The sequence below is a fragment of the Alexandromys fortis genome, unplaced genomic scaffold (assembly GCF_014885135.2).
Source record: "Alexandromys fortis isolate MF-2015 unplaced genomic scaffold, M_Fortis_MF-2015_v1.1 scaffold_268, whole genome shotgun sequence".
Taxonomy (NCBI): domain Eukaryota; kingdom Metazoa; phylum Chordata; class Mammalia; order Rodentia; family Cricetidae; genus Alexandromys; species Alexandromys fortis.
In genome coordinates, this window is record NW_026068141.1 from 908,236 (window position 1) to 929,848 (window position 21,613).

The 21,613-nt window shown below is 51.1% G+C and overlaps 1 protein-coding gene across 14 annotated transcripts in view; it reads left to right on the plus strand.

The window, feature by feature from the left end:
* Dab2ip (DAB2 interacting protein) overlaps positions 1-21,613 on the plus strand; it is a 200,711-nt gene that overhangs the window by 123,824 nt on the left and 55,274 nt on the right. The window contains exon 1 of one of the 14 annotated variants that reach the window (XM_050126793.1): positions 8,626-9,091. The exons of 11 other annotated variants lie outside the window; for them this stretch is intronic. In XM_050126793.1, the coding sequence (XP_049982750.1) occupies positions 8,952-9,091 (140 nt within the window). In that variant the 5' untranslated portion in view covers positions 8,626-8,951. Of the gene's footprint in view, positions 1-8,625; positions 9,092-11,680; positions 11,812-21,613 lie in introns of those variants that run through there. 2 more of the 14 variants (XM_050126794.1, XM_050126796.1) reach the window with 2 other exon arrangements.

Here is a 21,613-nt window from a genome sequence, read left to right on the forward strand (position 1 = left end):
TGTTCATCTGTGGTAGGCCCTGGGGACAAAGACAGAAAACCAGCTGTGGTCCCTGCCTGTGTTGGGTGTGGGAGAGGTGTCTGTTGCTTCTGGGAAACCTGTCTTCACCACGGCTTGTACCTGGCTCTTTGGTACTCCAAAGGGAGGTCCGGCCACCAGGAGTGTGTCCTGGATTTTTAGGTGGGCCATGGAGGTCTGCATAGGTTCCACAGCCCAGGGTGGGTAGAGTGCTGGCCCAAGGTGCTGTGGAGCTGCCTGCATTAGAGCTTAAGCGAAGTTCTCTGTTGTCTGAAAAGCACGTGTGGAGCCCAGCCCATTCCTGGGGCTCTCTTAAGGATCAGCAGAACAGCCCTGGTTGTGGGGAGGGGTGAGCATTAGGGGTGATGTGTTGTGGGTGGTAGTGAGTGACAGGGACAATAAGAAGAAATATTATAGAAGATTGGCCTTGTGCTCTAGGCTGGTCTCCCCATTTCCCCTTCTACTCCAGTCTTGCCAGTCAGAGCAGTTGTTGGCTTTATTTGATTATTTTTGTTGTTGTTGCTTATTTTTTTTAAAACAATGTCTCCTTATGGTATCCCATGAGGCCTCAAGCTCTCCATCCTCCCATCTCTGCCCTCCGGGTGCTGGGATTGCTTGCACAGACCCCTGGCAGTACTAGAGAAGTCTTTAAGACAATACTCCCTTGGAGACCTTCTTGAGGGCAATGCCTGCCTGCCTGCCTGTCTCCTGCTCTCTCTGCTGCACTGGTCCCTGATCCCTGTCCTGGAGTGCAGCTCCATCGCTGTCCTCACCTCTACCAACAGTGTCCTCTTGGCCTTGCTGCTTTATCTCATTCATGTGTTAATCCTGGAATCCTTCCTGCTTGAACCTAGACTTGAGTTCCCTTACTCATCTTACTCCCTGTACGTTTGTACCTTGCCCACGGGTTGACCATCAGCTTGAGAGAATAGACTTCACGTCTGCTCCTTCCTGTGTCTCCAGGACCCAGGATAGGGACTGGGGTGTCGGCGAAAGAACACACAATTCATTTTATTTTACCCTGTGAGGTAGAAACTAATCTCAGAGTAGGGTTACTGGCCCAGGGCCATATAGCTGCAAGAGGACCGAGTAGGATTTGAGCATAATGTCTTGCTTTAAGTCTTCCTTGACCACTAGACGCCCCCTCCTACCCCTAACCCCAAGCAGTCAGGCTGCCTCTTGGATAGGTAGGAATGTGAGGGGCTCAGAAGAGGTAGGTGGGGTTTCACTTTGGGAACATGAAGGATGAGGCCAAGGAGGTAGTAATAAAGGTACAGGGGTCTGAGCATGCCAAGTGGCTGCATGTTAGGGACTATATTGAGGCTCAGGACTGAGAGAACCCCAGCAGAGTGGTCCCTGGAATCGCACTTTAGGTGCTAGCTATTCTAAAAAGAAAAAAGAAAATACTAAACAGTTGTAGCTGTATTACCCACCCACCTTCAGGCTCCTTGTGCTAGCTCTGGCTCCTGGCATGTTTTCTGTTTCCCTCCCAGGACAGAGAAATGAGAGAGAGAGAGAGAGAGAGAGAGAGAGAGAGAGAGAGAGAGAGAGAGAGAGAGAAAAGAGTCAGTCCAGTCTTGCTGTTTGCACTGCCCTCACATCTTAATCAGTCTATTTCTGGGAGCAATGACTTCATCTCCTATGATTCTTGACACAGCCAATGTAAAGCATCCATGGAAAGATTGGGTCTGGCACCATTCATATTCCTCTGATGAGTCTGGTTGGGAGAGCAGTTGGTGGCCTTGCTTTGTCTGACTTGGCTTGGGGGCTTACAGTTCAACTACCTCTCCCTAGATCTGGCTCTATTGACCCAAGGAGCTCAGAACAAGTTTAGCCATCTAGTACTTTCTGAGGACCCATTGTGTGCACTGTCAGAGCAGTGATTGGGAATTGTATCCAACCGAGACTCCATCTAGGCTATGGAAGGTATTAAGTGGCAGTCTGGACTTGGGTAGCTGCAGACCCCAGAGCCAGACCCCCAGATAACACAGTGAGGGTGGGCAGCGACTCAACCTTTAAAACTTTGGTAGTGTTTTGTTTTCTGAGGGAACCTTAAAGTATTCTGTCACAGAGTCACATCCCAGTCCTTTAAAACCTGTGACTCAAATATGTATGAGTTCCTATCTGCCTTTATGAAGTGTTTGTCAATGGAATTAATAGTGTAAGCAAGATTTGAGGAGGGTGGGCAGCAGGGGAAAGGGTTATTTAAACATACTTCAAACAACACTGGCTCTAGCTGCTGAGCAGACATTTGCATATGTAATGACTGCTAATTATGGGTGGCCTCAGCTGCTCACACGTTTGCCTGGCTGTGCTGCTTTATTGCAGTCACCCACTCGGGATTCTCTGGCATGCTTTTCACTAAAGATAACACAACAGAAACAGTAATACCTATCGGGTTTTGATCCCGTGCCATGTGCCAGACATCCTACCAAGCGCTTGGCAGGCATCATCTCATTTAATCCAAGTAGCACTCTGCGTTCCACAGATCCTTATCAGGGCAGGAGACTGAGGCTGAGGGAGCCTTAGGCTCAGTAAAGTCTAGAGCCCAGAGAGTAATGCAGCCTCACGGAGAGGCTCCCTCTGCTCTGAGGACTCTTGGGGACACTGGGTAATGTTTTTATCTCTAAGCCTTTTCTCTTTCTTGGCCCTCTCAGAAGCCCCCATTTTGCTAAAAAGTAATTAGAAATTTGTCTTTGGAGGGAAGTAAACCTTATATCTTCTAAAGTAAAACCAGGCCAGGCAGACCCTCCTTCCTGCAGTCTGCTGGGGAGGTGAGGGTTGAGAGGGTAACCCCTCAGTAGCCAAAGAAAAACTAAAGCAGTAAGCAGGGGGGAAGAACACTATCACAGCATGAATTAACTTAGGTGCGTTGCCATTAAACTAGAGGTTGTGCGGTGGCTCATGGCAGCTGTAGCCAACAGACAGGCTGGGTTTCACACGATGAGGTGGAGTGGTGTTCCAGTTTTCCTGTTTTTTTTCTTTATTGATTACCATCAAGCATTTGTATATATCCCAAACCATTCACTTCAAACATTCTCCTCAGAGCCCAGAGTTGTGGATTTTCTTGGAATAAAATTTTCTCGGCAGCTTTGGACTGCGTTCCTGTTGCCGTGACTTTTCATCCTACATGCTTTTCCATATCTGCTCTAGTGACACTGGAAGCAGCGGGGGTTGTCGGATTCCCATCCTAGAGGAAAGGAGACCAACAGGGCTACTCCACAAAGCTATTAGTGAAATCCATCCTTATTGTCCAGCCATGTGGGTTTGTACCTCACTGCTTCCCAATTGTGTCCAACTCCCTCTGGCCACCAAGGAAAGTAAGAAGCCTTTCCCTGGCCTAAAGACTCAGAAATAATCAACAATGGGCCCAGGGGCCATTTTTGGTTCCCCGTCCCCTTTCTATCCCTCCTAAGCCATTGGGGACATGGGAAACCTATTCATTTAAACTCGATCATTTTCTTGAAGACAGAATAGAGCAGAATTGGGTCAATGGCTCTGTTTGCTGTGCTCAGCTGTTTCTGCTGCAACACCATCACTACTGGGTCTGCTGCTGGCTCTGTGCCACCGAGCTCACCAGTTAGAATTCCTTATCTTTGGCCATCCTCAGCAAGCCTGGCTCTGTCAGAGAAGAGTGATGTGTGAAACCACTAACCAGTGTCATTAACCACATGACCTCCACCTCCAGGACACAGGCTTCAGGTCCTCAGCACCGTTCCACCGGTGCCCTGCTTCCAGCAACAGTTTGTGCAGGTGGAGAAGCTCGGGCTTAGTATTCACTGGAGTACAAACCTCGGGGTCAGACACAGCAGGCTCTGTAAGCTCTGTGGATTGGGGAAATAAGAACGCCCCACTCTGCACCTGTAAACAGGGCATCACCTCAAAGTGCTGGGCTGCCCTGGTGTAGACAGGATGCGGCGTGTTAGTGGTCAGCCCTGGGCTGTTTGACTTACGTTGAGAGGTGCCTTACATTTGGAGGGATTTGTAGGACTCAGAAAGGATTGATCTGGGTCACTCACCTCTCTTTGTAACCATTCCCATTCTCAGCTCCCAGAATTCCCATGGTGTGTCGGGCCCCACATTGAACAATAAGCAGCTTCTTCTGACCCATAGCTTCTCATATGTGCTTTCGCTTGGCATCAGTTTGGTGTGCCTTTCCTTTCCACCAAGCTGCCGGCCTTTAAGGGCAGGGACAGGTGTCTTCCCCATGCTTGCCGACCCTGGCTAGGTAGCCTGGGCAGGCTGTCTAATGGGACTGTGTTGTCATCTGTAGTAGAGTTGGGGATAGGACTTGGGGGTACAAGTGAGGCACTACTTAGAGCCCAGTGAGTGGCTCTATCTCTGAATAAGTCTTAAGGATGGGGAGCATTGAGCACCAGGTAATGCTAGCACAGTCACTAGGGATCGGTTATGGTCGCCGTTTGCCTCCTGATAACACACAATCCTTGGCACACCATGAATTGCTGCCCAGCACTTGGCAATGTGACCACGTAGGAATGGAAATGCTGACCATGTCTCATTGCTTGTTCAAGTAAATTTACTCTGTGTTTCCAGAGGAGGTGTCGCACGGGTGGGAGTCTACTCCCACGAAACGCTTTAATGGAAACATTACATTTGGGGAGCCAACATGTGTTAACATCTCAGTAGAGGAAAAGGGTCCAGGTTTCTCTGCCAGCCACATTGCTCACCACAAAGCCCTGCTTGGGGGCCTGGCAGATGAGGGTGCTGTATCCAGGCTGGTGGAGGGCAGAGGTGGCCAGAGGCTGGAGCTGGCTGGACTTAACTTGGAGGAGATGGGGCTACTGAGCAGGTCGAGAAGAGGAAGAGAATTGAGGTCTCTGGGATGGCAGCTTTCCTTAAACACCCACACAGTTCTCAGCAAAGGGGAATCCCCAGCAAGGGGGAGTCCAGAGGCACAGACAATAGGCCCTGGAGTAATGAGTGTTGGGGAGCCCAGAATTCCAGCTCCCTGTGTGACCTTGGGTAGCATTCCTACCCCTCTGTGCTTCCGTGTCATTTTTAGGCAGACGTCGTGTGAGTGCCCGGGGAGGCTTACAGAGATAATGAATGTAAAAGACCTCTCAGCTTGGCACGAAGTGGGTGCCAGGACACATTTGTTTTTTTTTTTTTGTTGTGCTGATAAAGCCATACATGCATGGATGTGTGCACATAAATTAACAGCTGGGGAGTGCTGAAGCTGCTTCCTGGAGTTGGCCCTCAGTCTAACATCAGCTGAGTATAGAGGCCCTTGTCCTTGAAAAGCCAGGCCTGACTGACTCTGCAGTGGTCCCTCACTGCCCTGAATGACTTACAGGTTCGTCCTGAGGTCTCTGGACTATAGCAGCGCCTCCTCCGGGGTGTGTGTGTGTCCTTAGAGAGCAGCCTATGGAAAGGAGAGAGGAATACATAACTGTGGTGATTACTTTTGCAGTTGCTGTGCCCAGATGCATGGCAGAAGCAGAGGGGGTTTGTATTTTGCTGGTAGTTTCAAAGAGTTCATTGGGTATGTGGACATATCCTCCCCCCCCCCCCCCCCCCCCCCCCCCCCCCCCCCCCCCCCCCCCCCCCGCGCCCTTGCCGAGAGCGAGATCAGCTTAGGGGTAGACTCTGGCAGGGGAGTGCTGTTCGCTTCCTGGCCCTTAGAAAACAGAGGGCAATGCACTGCAGATGCACGTGACTCCCTGCCAGTGGGATGGTTTCCTCTCCCTCAGCACACCATCCCTGGAGATACCCTCAGTGGCCTAGCACAGGTGTACATCACCAGTCACCTTAGTGATTCTAGAGCTAGTCATGTTGACAGTGCAGATGAGCCAGGGATGTGCAAACAAGGCGTTGAAGTGTCTTCGTAGTCTGGGGCTCATTCTCCTTTCACATCCTCCAGGGAGACGTTTCCAGAGTACTACAGAGACTGTACCTGGTTGGTAATGACAACTTCAGGCCTTGAGTTCTGACTGGCCTGAAGGGTGTGTATGCTCTTTGTGCCTTGATCCAGAGATGACTAGACCCCCAGGAGGACCTGGCAGATCAAGAAGCAGCATGCAGGCCTGTGGGGGAAGGGTTCCTTTAAATGGGAGGAGCCTAGCTGGGCTTTGAAAGGGTAGAGCAGCCAGACTGGGGGTGTGGCCATGAGGAAGGGAAGGGTCTACTAGAGTTTACTAGCCTTGGCCCCAAAGGCTGAGTAGTAGGGTTGGTAGGGCCTGTTCAGGGAGGCTAGCCCTCAGGCCTGTCGGTTCTAAGGCTGTGTGTGCCCCTAGCTGGGGCTGGGAGGGTGTAAAAGATATACCTTCTCCAAGACCAGACAGCTGGTGAGTGTAGAAGCCCAACTTAGGATACAGCCCACCTCTGCTTTTGTTACCTGTACCCAGTCCTGTGACCGCTGTCACACAGAGCAGAAAGTTCTGCTCTAAGCCCTTGCTTGCTGCAAGATTGTAGAATTAGGTAAAAACCGAATGTGTTGGCACATGTTTATGATTTCTGCAGTAAGCCAGTGTTTGGGAGGCTGAGACAGGAGGATTAAATGAAAATGTGGGTCCACTGGCAGGGAATGGCTTCCTGCGTGGAGGAAACTAGGAGGGCTTCCAAGTAGGAGTATTTGAATGAGGCACACCTGCCTTCAGATGTAGTTGGGTCAATTGTGCAGTGACTGAATATGGGGAGTGGCTATCTTGCCTTTTATTGCATGCACAATCATGAAACTGGGTACCTTGTGCTTGGACGGCAGGCTCTATTTGCTCATTTCCTGTTGTCTTAGCCACTGTGGAACCAGGGGTGTCTTTACTGGTCCCATTTGTAAATACGTTGTCACCTCTTCCTGCTAGGAAATGTTACTAAGACTTGAAAACTGGGAGGGTAAGCCTGGACTCCAGAGGAAGACCATGGTTGACTAGGAGCTGCCAGGCCATGTATCCTGAGGGGTGGGCAGGTTCCTGTATGGCCAGATGGGGTGGTGTTGGCCCACCATGCCCAGAACACAGCCAGATACAGAACTGGGGCCCAGCAAGATGGAGTAAGCTGGGTACCCTAAGGTTGGAGTCACCTGGGACCAATAGGACAGCTTCATCACCAGCTTGCCCCTGTAGAGTCCTGAGCACTCTAGGTCAGACTCTAGCTGTCATGGACGAAACTGGAACCTGTGGTGAGTCCAGGAGGGCATGGCCTTGGCCAGGGGCCTTCCCTACTAGCCCTTTCGGTCTCTTTCCTTTGGGGACTTGAAGTCCAGGAGTGAGGGGAAGCTCTAGATCAGCCCTTCTGCCTGTGGCTCTAAGGGAAGGGGGTTGACCCCATAGTGCTAGAAGACTAGTAAGTGGAGCCTGGGGCTGTGGCTTGCCTTTGTGGTGTAGGAAAGGGTAAACCAAGCAAAAATGTCTGGTTGACTAGGAGTACCTTCACATAGCTACAGCATTGCAGTAGTGCATTTTAGTGAGGGCTGTATGTGGTGTGGCCTGAGGATGGATCTTCAAATTGGGCTCCTATAAATATCTGGTCACCACTCACCAGCTTGCCTACGTCATTCCCTTTAACTATCTCCTTGCTCTCTTGGCCCAGCCACTTTCTGCAGTAGAAAAACCATCTCAAAGTGAAAAGATAGGGACCCAGGAGCTACCCACAACAAGGAGTACAAGGAGTTGAGCTGCCCTTGGTACCAGAGGTCCTTCTCTGGACCTCTCTCTCTGTGTTGCTTTTCACACATATCTGATTGGAAGTGGTGGTAGTGCCTCTAAGAGGGAAGGATGTTTGCCCTGGCTGTTCTTCTGGTTGTGCTAGTGTGAGCTAGATGGAGCTGTGTCCCTTCACCTCTCTCCTGCAGTGAGTGCCCATCTGAATCCACAGTATACTTTTAGAGCTCAGCCATAGTTGGAGGGTGCTGTTGGGATTGCGGGGAGCCTGGAGGGAGGTTGCAAAGGCACATGAGGACTAAGCCAGAGTTCTCAGCCCCTCATTCCCTCCAGATTGTCCCCATCCCTACTACTTCACCTCTCCCTGCTCCAGCCTGCGCTGGAAGCCAGCCACAGGTCTCAAGCCAGTTGAAACAGAAAGCACCCGGCCTGGGAAGAGAAGGGAAGGGCCCACTCCAGGCCTGGGAGGTGGGGCCAGGAGAGAGTGCCCTGGAGCATGCAGCTTCCTGGGTGGGAGATCTGGACTGCTTGGGTGGAAAGAGGGTGGAGAGGTACCGGGATTCCCTCAAATTTGATGCTCTAACTCCTCCTTAATATAGCTCTGGCTGGCCTGTTTCAGACCAGCTAGGAAAATAGGTTCATAGATTCCAAATGCCTATCAAGTTTCTGCTTTTTGGCAGACACTGCTCAAGGTGTTCTGGGCTTATTGGGCTGGACTGGTTAGGTTCTTGAGGGAGGGGGAGACTAGAGCAAAAAAAAAGCAGAATGACCTCAGATCCCCGCTATGAAGAAAATGAAGCTGGGTGATAATGGACGTGGGGGTGGAGAGTGGGAAAGGCCCTCCCAAGACTGATCTTTTGATCTGAGACCAGAATGCATCCACTGGGACTGCTGGGCATTGGCTAGCGCAGAGGCCCAGGGGCGGGACTCCAGAGGGCAGAGCCAGCACTCCAGGGGAGGTGCTTGCGAGAACCTCTGAGCCAAGGCTTCCTGGAGTTGCTACTGCTAGTTCTACACCCGCGGAAGCCCTGGGAGCTTGCTGCCGCAGGCTAGGAGAAGCTGTTTACTTACAAGAACCCTTCTGACTTCTTGGACCTGGAGGCCTCGTGGTTACTTGTGTGGAAGACTGTAATTTTCCTCTTGTTCTCTGGGGAACCCGGAAATCTCCAGATGTTGTCGACTCTATGTGTTTAAGACATTTGGGGAGTTTCAGTGTGGAAGACATGGACTCAGTTGTGCTCTGTGGTAAGGGGGAGCCCTTCGGGTTTACCTCTTAGATGTCCACCCTGGCCACCTGGGTCTACACAACCCTTGGGAATGGGCCTCTGTGGCCTTGGACTCCTCAGTGACAGCCTTGGCAAGATCCTGTGCCGGACTGGAGGTGCCACTCCCTGGAGGCCCAGCCATCCTCTGAAACCTCATCTGGCTCCTGGGCCTACACTCCTACCATTGCCAAGGTCTGTGCCTGGACGTGCAGGGGAGGAGGAAGAGGACACAGGTTTCTGTTTCCTATGCAGTGCATTCAGCCAGGTGTGGGGGCTGGGCGGGGCTGGAGACTGAGGGGCTAGTTCTCCTTGGAGGTGTGTCACTAGGAGAACTGGTCAGTGAACTGCAGTGGTGACCTGAGGCCTAACCAGACCTCTCCATATACCCCTGCTCTCACCAGAGAGGGGAAAGGGGGAGGGAGAATAGGGGTGGGGCTAGGGCTGCCGGGTAGATTGCTCCCATGCCATCGCAGCCAAGCCCTGTCCTTAGGGAACAAGGACCTGGAAACCAGCAGGTGCCCCATGCTCTGGCTCTTGATTCTGGCCCAGAGAAGCTGCAGTTTGGGAAGGTGACCTCTGAAGAAGGGGCTCTAACCAACTGCTTCCTGGGCTCTCAGCAAAGCTGCCCACTCCCCAGCCCCTGTGGTTCTTCCTGCCTCTGCCTCTTGGAAAGATTTAATGAAGTCTGTCTTCATGGTTACATCTGTAAGAGAAAAGCTTTACTTCTGTAACTTGCATTGATCCTGACACTAAGGGCCACTCTCTTCTTTTTCTGCTGGAGCAGAGAACATCAGAACCTGAAAATCGAAGGGTTGACTTTCTCTAGTACTCTGGCGTGCAGCACCCTTCTGTATTCCAGTAGTTAAATTGAACATGTGCATCCATCAGTCCCCAAGGATGGAGCCACTAGGCCCCTGCAGCTCTGAAGCCCTCCCTTCTCACCTGAGGGCAGGGACCCGCAGACTCTGGATTTCATGTCTTTCTGAGTTTGGTTTCTTGGCTACTCTGGTCCTTGATTTGTTTGTGCTGGTTTATTAATAGAGTTTACATCATATCAAACACTCTTAGGACAGATGCAGCAGCCATAGACTCTGGCCATACACAGCTTCCCGTGTGGTAAGACAGAGTTTGTAAAAGTAAGTAAGCGACCCCTGCCTACAAGTCGGGGACTGGCTTTGATCAGTGTCCCAAATAGGACCTGGCACATAGTTTGCACCTGGTAAATATTTGTTGGCTGAATGAGCAAGATGCTCCCAAGGAAACAAGCCAGGCATGTTGCTGAGGAATGATGGAGGCAGGACAGGGCCTGATGTGGAGTAAGGAGTCCAGGAGAGATGAATTCCAAGAGAGGACAGGCGCCATCTATTTCGAAAGTGGGGTAGAGTAAGAACTCTTCTTGCAGGTGCAGCATCCTCAAGGCAGGTGGGGCCCAGAAGCTCAGGGCTAGCTTCACTAGTAAAGAGTGAAGTGTTTTTTAGAGCAGATGTAGGCCTTCCCATTTGTGGAGGGGTTCACAGTTCACCTGGTCCTACTGCAGAGTCATCCAGGAGTCACTGGAAGGTTTTTGCTGTTGTTGTTTTATTCTAACTTTATTTAACGTGTGAGTGTTTTTCCTTCATATATGCACCATGTGTCTGGTGCCCACCTAGGTCAGAGAGTGTCAGATCACTTGGAATTGGGGTTATGGATGGTTGTGAGCCACCGTGTGGATGCTGGGAAATAAACTTGGGTCCTCTGCAAGAGCAACAAGTGCTCTTAACCATCTCTCCAGCTCCCATTGGAAGGTTTTCAGGGTTTCACCTTCCTGAAGAGTCCTCTGATTTGTAGAGGAGTGGGGAAGTCTAATGCAGGGGCCGCTCCCGCTGGAGAGGCTGGGTTGGGGAAAGGGGTTCTTTTAGGCCTGAGGTTCTCTGGGGCATGGAGAAGGGTGAGGATGTGCCTCGCCCTTGAGCTAGGAGGCTGGAGCTCCAGGGAGGATGTAGTGCAAAGTTGGAGTTGTGAGCAAACTGGGGTATTTAAAGCTGGGGGGCATGGATGACATCACCACAGGGAAGCAATTTTTGCTTCCAAACCAGAGCCCTGTGAGCCTAGAGGAAAGTTAAGACAAAGACTTGTGAAGGATGAGGGGTCCTGGTGTCACAGGTGCTGTTGGCTGTTGCAACCCTAAGGCCTCTGGTGATCAGAAACCTGATAGAGACAGAAGCTATCTCAAAGCCTCACCAGCATGCTTCAGGAGACCTAGCCCTCCTCAGTGGCTTCTGCATCCCCCAAATGTCAACAGCTTTCTGGGCCTCCCCTCATCTGCCCTGCATATGTTTTACTTTTTCAGACTCCTGATGACTCTCTTGACTCCACTGATTCTTTATTCCCGTGCTTTTCCCTGGACCCCAGGCCCTACATCTGGGCCTGCTGGGTCTATGACCTCTCCAGGGTCTTTCTCAGAACAGAGGTAGACTTCTTTAGGCTAGAAATTTTTAGGCACATTGTGAGGTCTTAACACTAACCTTTACCTCTGTCCCAAGGCCTTGCTGGCTCTGGGGAGAGTTTGGAATGTGTTTTGATTTGTTGGGCAGGTTTAGGGACAACTTGCAGCCCTAGTGGGTTCTCAGTACCTGTTGAATGAATAGCTGAAGTGTTTGTCTTTCGGGGTCCCATATGCTTGGTTAAATGCCTTTTCTGCTTTGGCTAGCTGTTTTTAACCTATTCTGTCTTCAGTTGAGGGGTATATTGTTTAATTTTACATACAAGGAAACAGAAGCCCTAGAAACTACAGGACTCGCAGTTGCTAAGAAGCATGGGCAGAATTGTAGCTGAGGCATGCAAAAGCCCTGGGTCTCCTGCTGCATTGAGAATCAGCCATGGACTGTGCCAGGACTGGAGATAGTCCTGCTGCTCTGGATCTAGTCACTCAGGTACTGCGCCCCCCCCCCCCAATCAGATGCATCAAGCTTTAAGGACCTATAGGCCTCAAGCTTGGTGGGCCTTGGGGTGTTTGTGTTGTGGGGACCCCTAGCTATTGAGGAGACTCTGTGTGCAGCAGCTCTAGGTTGTAGGCTGCTTGTGTGGCTGTGGCGCGAGCTAGTTGGCAATCTAGTTGATCTCACAAGCTGGCAAGGCACCTAGGAAGGGGGTGGAGCTGAGACCCAAATGTCAGGTATGAGACAGGTTCTACCATGGGAGATGAAGTCTGAGGTTGCCTCCCAAGAAGACCGCCAGGCTTAGGGCCCCTTCCTTCTTGCCCTCTGCCTACTCAGTGGGCCTCAACTGGGCCTGAACACCAAAGTGGGCTGTGTGCTGCTTCAGAGAGTTTGACTAGATCTCATCCTTTCTCAGGCTTCATTGTCTCCAGGGAAAGGCAGTCATCTCAGCCATCATGCTAGGGATCTCTGAAAATTCTTTCCCAAAGCAGAAATGGTTTGCCCACATCATTACCCTGGTCGCTTGTGCGTCTCAGTGGGCTAACTCCTTCAGCCACTCTTTCAGGCCTCTGTGAAGTGCTCACTGAAGCCAGGGTGGTTCTGAATCCTGGGAAGTGAATGCTATTTTGAAATGGCCCTGTTTACAAAGGAGGAAACTGAGGGAGGCTTGAGACATGGTAGCAAGTGGTACAGCTCAGATTTGAATGTAGACAGTTATAGATCCTCAGACTGACTTGATTTCCAGACTCTGTAGAAACAGTGAAGCATCAAATCCTCGAGTCTTAACCCCTGCAGTGTGGGGCTCCAGGCTCAGGTGAGCCATACAGCACCCATTAAACTCAGTCATTCTGGGTCAGAATGACTCGCCCTTCTTGGCAGCCTTCTCAGACGAGGTTCCAGGGTCCAGGCAGTTAAGCATCTTTCCATCCCTCTTCCCTTGCCCATGCTGGGGAGGTGGGTGGCAGCTGCCATTCTGTGGCTCTCTCCTCCGTCCCTGTAGACAGACTCAGTGTTCTGAGTCTTGGGCTAAAAAGGACATTGAATCTCACCTGTTGCCTCTGTGGTCTACCTGTTTGTGGGGAATTGGGAACCTGTGTAGGCTGCAGACCATCCTCTTCCCTTTTCTGATGCTCTGCTTCTCCTGGCATTTGACTCCTTTCATATGCCGACTCCTGTCATAATGTAAGGTAGAGGAAGAAGCCGGAAAGCCCAGTGGTGGGCGTGTTAGACAAATGATTTCGTGCCGCCCTTTCTTAGAAGAAAGGGACTGAAAGGTGTGGATCTTGTGAGACCTAAGGTTGGAATAGGCAAAAGCTGGTCTCTTGGAAGGGACTGGAGGGTAGAGCTGGAGTCCTCTGCTCACACTGACCTCTGTGGGTCGAATCTGGGGAAGTCTGTCTTGTACTCAGTGTTCATCTGGAAGGTGATGATGGTAGTGCCTGTCTGGGGAGTTGTGGGGCATAGAGCCCAGTGCCAGGAGTGCTGAGCCTGTGTCTGGTAAGTAGGATTTTTCAGAGCTGGCAGTGTTCCCCGCCGTTTGATCTCACTGTTTCTGTTTCAGATGCTTTGGGACCTTCAAGTGAAGTTTAGATTTGACTCCTGCCGTCCCCCTCAGAAGTCTAAGGCTGCTTGCTAATCTGATGTGACTCATAGGCTGTTGTGTCACTTTTCTTGCCTCCTGGACAGAAAAGGGGATCTGTGCCTTTAAGTTTCCACAGAGCTGATTGTGACACTGGCCCTTTAAGAAAGCGTTACAGAGAGTTGGAACATGGCTTTTGTTTAACTAGCCATGATTGGTCCCAGTGGATAGGACTAGAGTGCTGTGTCTAGAAGCTGAGGGAGCACAAAACTAGAGGCTGGTGGGGACTAGCCAGTGGCTAGGTCTGGCCTCTGTCCCCCAACTTGGTAAAACTTGGTAAACTCACCAAGCATGGTGAGTAGCCTTAGTGAAGGTTGGGTGAAGGGAGCCATCGAGCCTCCTGGTCCCAGGAAGTGCTTGTCACAGGTGCCCAGTCTGAGAGGGTCTCAACTTTCCAGTGATTATGGCTCTACCCAGATAGTCCCTACTGCCCGAGAACTTGGAAGCAGTTGGGATGGGTCTGTCTCAAGCGGGAAACCAGCATGAGTGCTGCTCCTGCAACTGCTGTTTGTTTCCCGGCGAGGAGGGGACCTGGTGGTGGTGCTTTCTGCAGGTCCCTTGGCACTGTAAACAGGGAAAGGCCAGGAACTGCTGGGAGCAGTCTGTTCGCTGAGAGCCCGGCCTTTGCTCTGGTCGTCCAGCTGGGCTGGGCAAAGCTGCGTTTTCTCCTGCTTGGGCCTTACCATCTTCTTCCAGCAGCCTTGTTGTTACCCCTTCCCCCCACCCCCTTCGGCTCCTGGGCTGTGTCTGGTCCTGGTGTGTTGGCTGCAGCTGGAGAGCTCTTCAGAGACCAGATGGCTTTGATACGATGGTCTTCCCTGGAGTCTTCCTGTCTGGTGTAGCCCTCACTCCTTACCACACCGGGGGCAAGTGAGACTGTGCTTGCAAAATGCCTTTCCCACTATGTTCCAGGGTCACCTGGTGGCAAGGCAGGGTTCAGGGTAGCTCTTACCACCCACAGTTCCTATGGTTACTTAAAGTTGGTACATTTCACCACATACTTTCTATAAGTTTGGTGAAAATCTGAGGCATCACCAAACAGGCAGAAGAGTTTGTAGTTGGAGCCATATGCCCAAGCCTCCTCCTATGGGCAGAGCCAGTTTTCAATATGAGCTGGAGATGGTGAATTCTTTTGTTTGTTTTGTTGTTGTTGTTTCTTTTGGTTTGGTCGTCTCCCCCCCCCCCCAAAAAAAAAAAAAGCATCTTGCGGTGTAACCTATAGCCTAGGCTAGCCTGAAACTTAATTCTTCTGCCTCAGCCTCCTGGCTGCTGGGATTCCAGGTGTGTGCCACCATGCTGGGCACTCAGCTTGGAAATGAGTCTGCCTGTCAGGAGTGGCTCATCTTTTTTTTTGTTTGTTTGTTTTTGTTTTTTGTTTTTGAGACAGGGTTTCTCTGGAGCTTTAGAGCTTGTCCTGGAACTAGCCCTTGTTGACCAGACTGGCCTCAAGCTCACAGAGATCTTCCTGCCTCTACCTCCTGAGTGCTGGGGTTAAAGGCCTGCGCCACCACCATCTGGCAGGAGTGGTTCACCTTGAGTAAAGATGGGCTGCCCCATACAGTAGTTACCAGAAGGATTGAGCAGGGCCAAGCAGCTGCCTTGGTAAACACCTATCTTCTTTAAGCGTGTTCGCCTGAACTGCTGGGATGCCTTGGACTACAGCTTATGACAGACCATTCTGGTGTATCCAAGAGTCAGCTAGTGTGGATTTTGTGGCAAAGAGAGACTATGAAGGCCATCTTTAAGCCCTTAACTGTAGTGAAGTGCAGAAGAACCAAAGGGAACCAGTGCTTTAGTGCACTTCCTAGGTGGGTGGCTCAGCAGCAGATGGCTGTGTGGGGACTTGAGAGCACCTCCTGTATAGTATAATTAATAAAAACCCAGAGACAGATACTGCAGTTCAGTCTGAAAGCCAGAAAAGCAAAGCAGCCAGCCACTGGCCCTTACCTCTACCTCAGTCCAAAATGGCGATTCTGCCTCTAGGAATCCTCTCTAGGAATCCTCGGAATGAGACTGTGAGTGAGAGCTGTCTCCTCCCACTTTGTATTCCTCTCTAGTGCTGGGGTTAAAGGCGTGCACCACTACTTCCTGGTTTCTATGGTAAACTAGTGTAGCTATTAGGATTAAAGGTGTCTGTCACCACTGCCTGGTCTGTAAGGCTGATCAGTAGGGCTGTTTTACTCTCTGATCTTCAGGCGAGCTTTATTTATTAAAATACAAGTGAAATATCACAACACCCCCTGCTTTTCTTTGATATGTTTTTGTTCCCCCTAAGGTTCTAGTCTTGTAGTATAGGAGCTTGGTTTGTCAGTTGGTACCCTCTTTCTGATTTGCTACCCATGAGTGCTCCTGGCTGCTTCCTGCTACAGCTTAGATACCATAGCTCTGTTGCCCACAGGGGTCTGCAGGCTGGAGGATGGTGTAAGGGAGGTGTTGAACTGTTATATTCCCCGCTCAGAACAGGTGTAGTGTAGCCACAGGATAGCCCGTGACCTTTGTGTCTACTATTTGTGTCTCCTGAGGGGTGCTGACATGGACCTTGTGTGGCCACAAAGCCTTTCATCCCCAGTGGGAGTTGGCGTCTCAGTGGGCATGCTTATTTCCAGATGTGTCCTCCTTGAGCAGGGGTCTTGGAGATGTCTGCTCAAGATGACCTGTCTTTTTTTAGCCTGCTTCTTGGTGGAGGGCAGAGCCAATGAGGTTATCTGGGATCATTTGGCAGAGAAGCTTTTTTAGGAGCCTTGCTGTAGGAACAGGGAGGAAGAATCTGAACTGAATGAGAGAGGCATCTTTGAAATGGCATTGGGTCAGGGAGAAGCCAGGAGTATCCGAAATGAGCTGGAAAAGAGACCAGAATGCCTTAGTAAAGCAGGGCATAGAGGCTACCAGATCTGACTACAGGGGCTCTAGACCAATAGCACACTATTGGGCAGCTCGTTCCACAGCAGTGGTGCCCAAATGCCAGCTCTTGGCTTATTAGTTTGGCCCAAGTCACAGAGTTTTGCATGTGGGTTTTTGTTGTTGAACTTTCTATGTAGTGGGGGCTGGCCTTGGGCTCCACCCACATCTGCCTCCCAAGTTCTAGGATTACATGTGTCACCCTTCCCAACACTGACTTACATGTGATCAGCACCTTTAACCAGTTATCAGAAGTTGGCCCAAGGGATTGAAGAAGGAGACCATCCTCCGATTAACTATCACCCTGATGGAAACAACCAATCACATGGCATGGCACCTGGGTCCTGGTGGAGAAGATGAGGCAGAAAGTGCTGCCTATGTCCCCACATTCCATCCTAAGGGAGGGAAGGCCCTGAAAATGAGGACTGGGGGGGGGGCGGGGTTAGTTAGACAAGATAAGCTGCCTCCTGTGGAATTCGGCTTGCTTTTTAGCCCATTTTTTATTTTTATTTCATGATCATTCTCTACGAGCATTCTTATTTCCAGGGCCATAGAGGCTGTTTTTGGAAGTATTTGTGGTAGGGTTTGGGGGGCAGTCAGGAACCTCAACACTCAAACCAAAGGGACACCTGGGCATGTCCTTCCTTGGCTGGGATCCATTGAGCTCACTTACAGAGGAGAGAGCACCTTGACTAAGGCCTTGAAACTTCTCCAGACAGTGGAAGGAGAAGATGGGGGAGGGGGGACAAGGTGACAAGCTGAGGTGCTGCCAAGATGACTGGGGTCAGAGCCCTAAGTGTTCTGTGTGGCATGCAGGGACATTGGACTCTGTGGGGATACAGGTGGAGACCCTTTCCCTGGGGAGATGGAGGCAGACTGAGGTCAGAAATGCCTTGCTCACTGGTGTTTCTCAGTGGCAGACAGACCTGGAGTTTACTCCTGGGGACCAGGTCGTTGAGGACCAGGAGCTTAAGCAGTGGCAGCCACTGGACCTCAGCTCTCTCTGGAATTACTCAGATCTCATCCTGTCCAGCCAGTGTTCTTAGGTTCTTTTAAAATTCAGGACACTTCACTCTTCTACTGGGGTTTATGAATGTTTAAAAACTGCTTTGTGGTCCCCAAAGTAATTTGACAAGTCTGACAGCTATTGATTAAAAACCCAAAATTATTCAGGCTGCAGGATGACGGGGGTTTAGATGGAAAGTTTTTTGTTTTTGACCTATCCCCTCTGGAGGAAGTAAGCTGTGAAAAGTGAGTGTGGTCCCAGAGGTCTGCCTGGTTGTGGGGAGGGTAGCCTGGGGTGACCTGCTGAAAGCTGCCTGCTGTGCTGGAGAGGCCAGCACTGGCCCAAGGCCCAGGCAGCCGTGAGGCAATGCTGTTACTGTCACTGGTATAGTGTAGCCCTTGGTAGTGACCCACCATCTCTTGAGTTTATCTTTAAGAGGTGAGGGAAGCTTCTTGGTAGCTCAGCACGTTAGGAAACAACCCAGAGAAGAGAAGGAACTTGTTTAGGGTCCAAAGGAAAAGGGGGTTGGCCCAAGGTCACTTAAGGATGGAGCTAGAGTAGGAGCCCAGGATTCCTTGGCCTATTTCTTCATCCCCCTGTGTGAGACAAGAAGCAGAGACCATTGCTGGAGCCCAAGGCTGACAGGGTGACCAGGCCACCAGTTTCCCAGCTGTTGGTCTGGACTTGTGAAACCATGCCCTCTCTCTGAGTCTTGGTGTATGGCAGTCACCACTGACCTTGGCTTGTTTGAAACCCTGTCTGCTTTGGACGGCATCTGTGTGTGGTTGTTGGGAGAAGGCTGTGAGGTGATGTGTGTGCTAGGGTAAGAACACCTGGTAGGTGAGCATAAAGTCCATCCCACGGACACCTCTGGTGCCAAGCCTAAGGCCCCATGGAGCCGGTCATGAGCTGTCCCGTTTTGGGAGTGTTCTCTTCACATTCTCGGCCCTGTGGTGTGGGGTCCCAAGGGTAGTGTGAAGGCAGAGGCCAGGGCTTAGTATGTGTGTGAAGGGAGGCGTCAGGCAGCTGCATGGTGACTCTACTAGGTCCTGCACTGGGGGACAAATTCCAGGCTTTCTTCTCAGGAAGTCTCCCAGGCTGACTGGCCAGCTTCTCTCCCTTTTTAGGGTGGTATTTGTCTTCTCAGTCTGTTCTCCTTCCTCTGTCTGGGATTCCAGCTGGGCCAGGAGTGAGGACAGGCCTCAGCAGCTAGTTCTCAGGCCTCACAGGGCTGAGGAGAGATGTTCCCAGCAAGGCGTGGCCCAGCTTATGTCCAGCACTTGATTCCCAGGAGGTCAGTGCTCTTGTCCTGACATGCTCCAGGATGTATCCAGAAGCCGTCTACATTGTGAACAGAGCTCCAGTGCTGCTGCCTGGGCCTGCCCGCTGAGGTCAGAGCCCTGCGGAGACCTAGAGAGTTTGCTGGGTTCCACTCGAGAACTGATATGACTTCTAGTCTTTGGGTCGGCGGCAGCTTTGGAAACACTTTGCTCATGTTTTTTCCCTGTCCCAGGCCTGGTATAGAACCCTGATGCATGCCTTCCTTCCCCTTAAATTAACTAAAGAAAGTTCACTGCTTTTAAAACGAAAAAAAAAAAAAAATTGAGTTATCCTGGGCATTTGGGCAGCTAAGACCAAATCTAAGCTAAGATCTGTAGGTCCTCTCCTACAGATGGAGGAAGAAGTAAGGGAGTTGAATGGTTAGAGAATGTGATCAGAGATCAGCTTGGGAAATGCCAGAAGGGCAGGCTAGAATTGTCATCACTCTTGACCCCTACATGGTTAAAAACTTGGTGAAGAGAGATGGACGGTCACAGTAACTGATGCCAGTTCTGGCACTGGACTTACCTCACGAGCACACCCTCTTGCAGTGTCTCATTTGACTTTAGAGTGACCCCCTTGAGCATTGTGTCCACGCCTCCACCAATAGAGAGCTGAATGATTGCCACTTAACGCTGCCTTTGTCAGGTGTAGAGCGTGGCTTGCTGCTACAGCTGGCACCGACTCTAAGCTCTCTTGTCTTGCTGCCCGCTGGCATTTCTGTAGTATCCTGCACATGGGTGTGTGTCCTCCAGGGCTACTCTCTGCCTGTATGCCCTGTTACCCGGTAGTGCTATCTGGGTTAAAAATATTTTATTTTGTGCGTTTGAGTATTTTATGTGTCTGGACACAACATGTGTGCCTGGTACCTGCAGTGGTCAGAGAAGACCATGGATCCTCTGGAAGTGTAGTGACAGATGGTTGTGAGCTGACATATCAGTGCTGCAAACTGAGCCCAGGTCCGCGCCAGTGTTCTTAACCTCTGAGGCCTCTTCAGCCCAGCATGTGTCTTAAAGGGTCTGCCCGCACTGCTCCTGTCCTTTCTGTGCCCCATTTGGAGAGAGCCTGCCTGAACTGTAGCTGGCCTCTCCTGGTCCCAACCCTGTCCTGGGGCCTCTGTCCCTTTGAGGTTTGGAGGGTCACCTTGAACCCCCTTACTCAAGAGTTCCTCTGCAAACTCGCCCACCCATAGCTGTGAGCCCACTCCTGGCTCATGAGCTTTTCAGCTATTTCGGTTTTTGTTTTGGGTCCCTCCCTCATTAAAATAATGGGGAATTTGCCTAACTTCTGTGTTCTTTAACCTTTTTAGAGAAAAAGATCAGAGTTGAACAACAGCTTGTGGGCTTTTAGGGAGGCTATCAGATAAGGTTGTGCCCCAGGAGCTGACAATGTCCCCTTGTTCCTGCTTCTGGGCCTCACAATCAGTTGCTGTTGGGGCTAGCTCCGCCTCCAGCAGTGCCCCCCCAATGCCCATGCCTACATTTCCTGGGCCCTGGAATGAGGGTGTCACAAATGAGTCGGCACTGCGATGGCCTTTGCACTCGCTAGTGCCCAGTGTCTTCTGTGGGCTGACAGGCCAGGCTGAGGCTGGGGCAGTGTTAGTAGAGACACCTTGGGCTCCTCTGAGCTTGCTGCTGCAGATCCTTGAGAGGGTGCTGTCCTCAGGCCCAGTAGGGCCTGTGAGAATTAAAGGAGACAAACATGGTGGCGTGGAGAGGGCTCAGGCAGCGTGTGTACCAGAGAGGCCAGGCACAGTGTGGGCTGGCCTTTGAAGCCATACAATTGCGTTAGACAGAAATGAAGGCATCTTGGTCATTGGCCAAAGTGATCTTTGAATGTTTGGCCACTACCTTGGGTCTGGGGCTCTGAGGGGGAGGAGGAAATGGAGTGAGCCATACTCTGTGGAAGGGCAGAATCAGTGGTTGGGGAGGGGGAGATGCCATTGAGTCACTCCCTTCTTCCCTGCAGACTGTTAGGGCCTGGTCAGACCAGCTCTAAGCTGAGGAGTTCAGTGTAGATCAGACTAACTGATCTGGCTGACCAGTGAGTATCCGGGAAACTCCTGGCCAGAAGGCGTGTGATTCCATCCCATGTGTATGGTGAAAGGGCCTCTGGTTCCTGGAGAGCCACTGTGGGGCTAAAGAACTTTCTGTGTTTGGAAAGGTCAGGATGGACCGAAACACTGTCACCGATGAGGAAATGAGCCTCTTCGTCCTCTCTGCTAAGATTATTGGGGTTGGGGCAGCTTCAGGACACTGCTCTCGGGAATTAGCCATGGTCACCCTCTTTTGAGTCATCTTTGTCACTTCTCCTAGGGAAGCACCTGGACTCAGGAGGTCTGCCCTAGTCCTAGCTGACTTGACCTCCATCAGTTATGATTGAACTGGGCTGCTGGATCTTAGGGGGCTTTAGCCCAAGAACTCTTGAGGCTCTGAACACTGGAGCTAAGACAAACCCAGCCTACCCACAAGGAGTAGGGACAACAATGGGACCTGGCTAATGTCCCTGATTACTCGGGGATCTGGGAAAAAAAACTTGCATGAAAGTGCTTGATGCTGGATGTTGAATTTGGTGGAACAAGGCAGAGTAGCCAAGTGCTAGGGGGCTGCTGAGAAGACACAAGGAATCCCCGGGGTGGGGCAGCCCAGAGTGTGGGACCAGGGCTGGAACCTGAATCTCATCACAACTCAAAGGCCTAGGAAGCAAGTACCCATCTCCAAATCTTGTTCTTCCTCAGTATGTACCCAGTCCTGTTGTTCTCTGCTTGGGGCAGAATCCCTCCTTTCTCAGATAGGAAATGGACCCAAACAACACTAGGATGGGAATCTGCTCACTGTCTCTTGGGGCTTTTGCAGATTCTATGAGGTGATATATGTGATGTGGCTGATGGCCCAGTGTTAATCCTTTCCCAGGGTACTGGCTGTTCTCTGGTG